The sequence below is a fragment of the Chiloscyllium plagiosum genome, chromosome 31 (assembly GCF_004010195.1).
Source record: "Chiloscyllium plagiosum isolate BGI_BamShark_2017 chromosome 31, ASM401019v2, whole genome shotgun sequence".
Taxonomy (NCBI): domain Eukaryota; kingdom Metazoa; phylum Chordata; class Chondrichthyes; order Orectolobiformes; family Hemiscylliidae; genus Chiloscyllium; species Chiloscyllium plagiosum.
In genome coordinates this window covers 36,476,231-36,482,834 of record NC_057740.1, presented here as the reverse complement: position 1 = coordinate 36,482,834, position 6,604 = coordinate 36,476,231, and the positions used below count along the sequence as shown (strand labels likewise).

General features: G+C 39.1%; 1 protein-coding gene across 3 annotated transcripts in view; it reads left to right on the top strand.

Moving 5' to 3' along the window:
• Positions 1–6,604, top strand: part of haus8 (HAUS augmin like complex subunit 8) — a 62,488-nt gene that overhangs the window by 34,742 nt on the left and 21,142 nt on the right. For all 3 annotated transcript variants that reach the window (XM_043721366.1, XM_043721367.1, XM_043721368.1), the window contains exons 9-10: positions 3,227–3,328; positions 3,796–3,854. In XM_043721366.1, coding sequence (XP_043577301.1) covers positions 3,227–3,328; positions 3,796–3,854 — 161 coding nt within the window. The remainder of the gene's footprint in view (positions 1–3,226; positions 3,329–3,795; positions 3,855–6,604) is intronic.

Below are 6,604 nucleotides of genomic sequence, written 5' to 3'. Positions count from 1 at the left end.
TTGTAAGGAGATCTCAGCTATCTGTAAGAATAATAGGGTGGTTATGGTAGGGGATTTTAACTTTCCAGACATAGACTGGGACTGCCATAGTGTTAAAGTTTTAGATGGAGAGAAATTTGTTAAGTGCGTACAAGACAATTTTCTGATTCGGTATGCGGATGTACCTACTAGAGAAGGTGCAAAACTTGACCTACTCTTGGGAAATAAGGCAGGGCAGGTGACTGAGGTGTCAGTGGGGTAGCACTTTGGGGCCAGTGACCATAATTCTATTAGATTTAAAATAGACCAGATAGAAAAAGGATAGACCAGATCTAAAAGTTGAAGTTCTAAATTGGAGAAAGGCCAATTTTGACGGTATTAGGCAAGAATTTTCGGAAGCTGATTGGGGGCAGATGTTCGCAGGTAAAGGGACAGCTGGAAAGTGGGAAGCCTTCAGAAATGAAATAACGAAAATCCAGAAAAAGTATATTCCTGTCAGGGTGAAAGGAAAGGCTGGTAGGTATAGGGAATGCTGGAGGACTAAAGAAATTGAAGGTTTGGTTAAGAAAAAGAAGGAAGCATATGTAAGGTATAGTCAGGATAGATTGAGTGAATCCTTAGAATATAAAGGAAGTAGCAGGATACTTAAGAGGGAAATCAGGAGGGCAAAAAGGGGACATGAGATAGTGTTGGCAAATAGAATTAAGGAGAATCCAAAGGATTTTTAAAATTACATTAAGGACAAAATGGTAACTTTGGAGAGAATAGGGCCCCTCAAAGATCAGCAAGGTGGCCTTTGTGTGCAGCTGCAGAAAATGGGAGAGATACTAAGTGAGTATTTTGCATCAGTATTTACTGTGGAAAAGGATATGGAAGATATAGACTGTAGGGAAAATAGATGGTGACATCTTGCAAAATGTCCAGAATACAGAGGAGGAAGTGCTGGATGTCTTGAAATGGGTAAAGGGGGATAAATCCCCAGGACCTGATCAGGTATACCCGAGAATTCTGTGGGAAGCTAGAGAGGTGATTGCTGTCCCTCTTGCTGAGATATTTGTATCATCGATAGTCACAGGTGAGGTGCCGAAAGACTGGAGGTTGGCTAATATGGTGCCACTGTTTAAGAAGGGTGGTAAGGACAAGCCAGGGAACTATGGACCGGTGAGCCTGACCTCGGTGGTGAGCAAGTTGTTGGAGGGAATCCTGAGACAGGATGTACATGTATTTGGAAAGGCAAGGACTAATTAGGGATAGTCAATATGGCTTTGTGCATGGGAAATCATATCTCGCAAACTTGATGATTGAGTTTTTTTGAAGAAGTAATAAAGAGGATTGATTGATTAGGGCAGAGTGGTAGATGTGATCTATGTGGACTTCAGTAAGGCATTCGACAAGATTCCCCATGGGAGACTGATTAGCAGGGTTAGATCTCACGGAATTGCAGGGAGAACTAGCCATTTGGATACAGAACTGGCTCAAAGGTAGAAGACAGAGGGTGATGGTGGAGGGTTGTTTTTCAGACTGGAGACCTGTGACTAGTGGAGTGCCACAAGGATTGGTGCTGGGTCCTCTACTTTTTGTCATTTACATAAATGATTTGGATGCGAGCATAAGGGATACCGTTAGTAAGTTTGCAGATGGCACCAAAATTGGAGGTGTAGTGGACAGCAAAGAGGGTTACCTCAGATTACAACAGGATCTGGACCAGATGGGCCGAGGTGCTGAGAAGTGGCCGTTGGAGTTTAATTCAGATAAATGCGAGGTGCTGCATTTTGGGAAAACAAATCTTAGCAGAATGTATACACTTAATGGTAGGGTCCTAGGGAGTGCTGCTGAACAAAGAAACCATGAAGTGCAGGTTCATAGCCCCTTGAAAGTGGAGTTGCAGGTAGATAGGATAGTGAAGAAGGCGTTTGGTATGCTTTCCTTTATTGGTCAGCGTATTGAGTACAGGAGTTGGGAGGTCATGTTGCATGACCTTATAGAGGTTTACAAAATTATGAGGGGCATAGATAGGGTAAATAGGCAAAGTCTTTTTCTTGGGGTTGGTGAGTCCATTACTAGAGGGCATAGGTTTAGGATGAGAGGGGAAAGATATAAAAGGGACCTAAGGGGCAACATTTTCACACAGATGGTGGTAAGTGTATGGAATGGGCTGCCAGAGGATGTGGTGGAGGCTGGTACAATTGCAACATTTGGGAGGCATTTGGATGGGTATATGAATAGGAAGGGTTTGGAGGGATATGGTCCAGGTGCTGGCAGGTGGGACTAGATTGGGTTGGGATATCTGGTTGGCTTGGATGGGTTGGACCGAAGGGTCTGTTTCCATGCTGTACATCTCTGACTCTAATGTGTCTTTTGCCACCATGATTGGTGCTATTTTGAGAACAGATTATAGATTTTCCTACAGATGTATAGAGAAGGATAGTTGCAGTTTTGACTTTGGGTGATCTGTAACCAACTAAGAGTTGGTGTCCAAAAAGATAGATATTGGGTCAGCCTACACCCCTCGTCAAAGTGTGGTGCTGGAAAAGCAAAGCAGGTCAGGCAGCATTGAGGAGCAGGAGAGTTGACATTTTGGGGATAAGTTCTTCATCACTTTCTGACTTTGACTCTCCAGAATCTGCAGTCCTCACTTTCTCCAAGTCTACACCCTAAATAGAGAAAATACTGACCATCATTCACTTTGGCTACAGCTAGGGTCCAGCTTGAAAATCAGAGTCGCGAGGAGTTAAAACAAGCAGTGAAGGGGATTGGCTAGCTGTAGCTAGAGGTAGAAGAACCCTCCGTTTGGAAGCTAGTATTGAGAGGGGGGAAAAGAAAAAATAAAATCCTTGAGTGGCAAAATCTTTTTGGATTGGTTCTTGGAGAAATGAATATCTACTTAGTCCAAGTGATGTATCAAAACAGGGGCTTTGGTTGTTAAAGTAGAAAGTGAAAATTTTATAATTGCTGAAACGTATAAGTTGCCTCTGAAAAGAAAATGTTTAACCGTGATTTGCCTTAGTCATTTGCAGATTTTTAAAAAAAAATGGTGAAATGTTGATGTGTTTTTTTTTCAGCTCATAACTGGAACTTCAAATTTTCCTTTCAAATGTTAAATGGTCTCTGTGGACATCATAACTTTGCCCAATACTTGCCAGACAATTTCCACTTGCTATCTATAACTAAACAGCAACTAGGGCTTTGGATGATGTGCTGTGCCTAATATCGTGCAGTGATGTAGATTGATCTGTTCTTATATCAGCAGGACTAAGTGTAAAGAAAAAATGCATAGACCTTCACTCTACAGGACTTGAAGAAAGCGCACTTATGCCATCTCTGAACTGGGATTTGTCAGCCATGAAACGTAAGTTTTCCCCTTGTGTACATAGTGGAATTCATTCCTTTCAGGTGCCTTACTTTTCCCTTGTAGCATTTTTGTGAAATGCCAGTTAGCAAAAATCTGTGTTCAAATACACTTTAAGATGAGTAAAATTTTGCTTTAACTTTTTGAAAATCACCAACTTTGGGATTATGCTGATTCACTTATCAATTGGTGCAGGCATGATAGTGATTGATTCTGTTCCATAAAATTTCTATGATGCAGCTTGTCATTTTATTCATGTCAAAGTTAAATGGCCTAATAAACACAGGAAAGCAAGAGTTTCTAGTATAGTATTCTAGGTGTCTTTACTTGATGGCACCTACTGTTTGAGGCTGACTCTTCTGCGTCTGTGCAGCAGCATCTCTCATAAACTGTTGATGTAGCTTTATCTATAATTAATGTTTTTGAAAATAAAAGTATTCAGAATTATTGTCCATTTCTGATTTCAGCTGAATTTTCTGCAATTGAAATGCCAGAATGTACTAATTCTGTTCTCGAAGCAGTTTTGGTAAGAAACTCTCCACTTTTTATTTCATGACAACCCTGTAATTAGGCTTATTTATGTTATTGATATCAACATATTGTCAGTACACTTGCATCAAAATATACTTCAGTGTTGCTGTTTGTATGGTTCTCTTTGTTTATTTTCCTATGTTGTTCCCAGTACTATCAGTTTTCATGTTGAACCTGTAGCCTTTATTACTTTAAAGAACTAAGTTGTCTCTAGCTGTAACTTGGGTTGAAAGCTATAAATTACAGTGCTTTTCACAATAAGTTATGCTTTCATTATGCTTTATTAGAGTTCTGTTGGCTGGGTCTGATGTCTTTTTATGTACCTGACACCTATTGTGGCTCATTCTTATTGTTCTTCTTCAGTGCCGTGGGACATTTTTGTTACATTAAATGGATTATGTAGATATATGTTGATGGATGTAAGATCATGTAGATATAATATTATTATACTTTGGAGATATAGTTGGAAATGTAACATTTAAGGACTCATTGTTGCAAAGTGAGCTGACAAGTTCTAAATTGCTTTATTTTTCAAAACCGTGGCTTGGATCATAAAATGATTACAGTGCAGAAAGAGGTTATTCAGGATTGTTTCTGTGCCTGCTCACTGCAAGAGCAATTAACTAATTTAATTCCCTTGACTTTTATCCCATAGCCCTGTAGAGGTTGTCTCTTTTGTATAATTGTCCAAATCCCTTTGATTTTTTTTCCTCCACAATCTTAGGTATTGAATTCCAGTTTCTGGAATCCAGCACTTTTGTTAAAAACAACTTTGTCCTCCTGTCACTGTTGCCTCTTTTTGTCAACTACTTTAAATGGCTGCCTGATCTTATTTGTCTGGTCAACTACTGATTTGGAAGACCTCTCCCAATTTTTCTTTTAATCTGTTCTTTAAAAGGAAACAGAGCCAGCTTTTCCAATATGTCCACGTAACTGAAGCTCCTGATCTCTCAAACCATCCTTTATAAATTTTGCATGCTCTACAATTCCTTCACATTTTTACTAAAATTAGTCCAAACCAATATTTCATAAAGATTCACAATTACTTCCTTACTTTTATGCCCCATATATAAAATTGTTGAAGCGTCTCCCCTTTCTCTATGCTCCCCCTTTTCCACTAGATCTGCACTGCTCAGTCTGCCTCTGGGAGAAACCTTGCACTGTCAACCACATAACTATTGCAACAATGAATTCTAACTTCATGTTTTCAAGCTGTTCACCTCCAGAAAGTGAATCTTCAAATTTGTAACAGGCCTGCAACAATGATGGCTGATCAGACTTTCATCTTTACAAATATCTCTTATCCCATATGTTTTAACCTTTTGTATCTGTACTTTAGATACTTTTTGTCACTTAACAAAATAAAGGTTAGTTCTTTAGTATATTTTATGAACAACTGGATGAGACTAAAGCTTTGCTTTTTTATTTCTAAAAGTTAAAAAAACTAAAGACTAGCTATATACATTTGTAGTTGACCAAGCACTCTGCAGATATGCCTAGTGTGGCCATGACAAGAAACTGTCCCATTGTTTCCACATTTGTCACCTGCAAATATTTCAAAAATGAATCACTTCTTCTTCCTTTCAATAAATTTCATTTTTCACTTATCCATCCATTTTACAACTATGTTCTTTTTGACGCTATCTGATTTTCCCCCTCAAGTTTATAGTATTTTAAAGTTCTTTGTCATCCAAAAATTGTTGAAATTGTCCCCAAGTGTAGGCCATTAGTATGTATCCAGAACCGCAGTGATCCTAACACTTATCCCAATATAGAGCAACCTTGATTATCTGAACAAGATGGGCGGGGAGTATTTGTTCGGATAACTGGTTTGATTGTAGAGTGTAACGTTTTTAGGAGACCTTGATTTTGTTTGGTTAATCCAAAATTTGGATAATTGATGTTTGGATAACAGGTTGTTCTGTATGTCTTTTGGAGTCCCAAAAACAACAGTTCACCCTTACCCTATTATTGCCTTTCACTCTGCCATCCTAGTTTCTGTGCTACCATTGCCTCTTTTATTCCATGAGCTTTAAGTTTATTGACAAGTCATTTATTTCTCACTTTATTAGATTTTTTTTGGAAACTCATATACACCACATCCACTGCATTACTTTCATCAACTTTGAAACTAGGCATGAAACTGATGAGCTTATGTAAGCTTTTGATTCTAACCAAATTGTAATCCTTTTCAGTTTATATCCTCAGTATTGTCAAAATCAGAATTGAGGTGAATTATGAAGTTGGGAAGAAATATATGGAACTAACCATTTAGCATTTTTAATTAAAGCCCAGGCTTTAGTATCATTATTAAATCTATTTTTCAATGAAACAGTACTGGCTATAGCATTTAATATCACAATAGCTTGGTTTACACATTTTTATTACTACATTACAGTCAATATAATTGCTGTTGTAGTCTTTCTTGTTGTTCTTTCAAGAATTTTTCCCAAGTTGGGAGGTTTGCTTTTTCATTAGAGGGGACTAGAATCATAGAGTCATAGAGATGTACAGCATGGAAACAGACCCTTCGGTCCAACCTGTCCATGCCGACCAGATATCCCAACCCAATCTAGTCCCATGGCGGCACGGTGGCACAATGGTTAGTACTGCTGCCTCACAGCGCCAGAGACCCGGGTTCAATTCCCACCTCAGGCGACTGACTGTGTGGAGTTTGCACGTTCTCCCCGTGTCTGCGTGGGTTTCCTCCGGGTGCTCCGGTTTCCTCCCACAGTCCAAAGATGT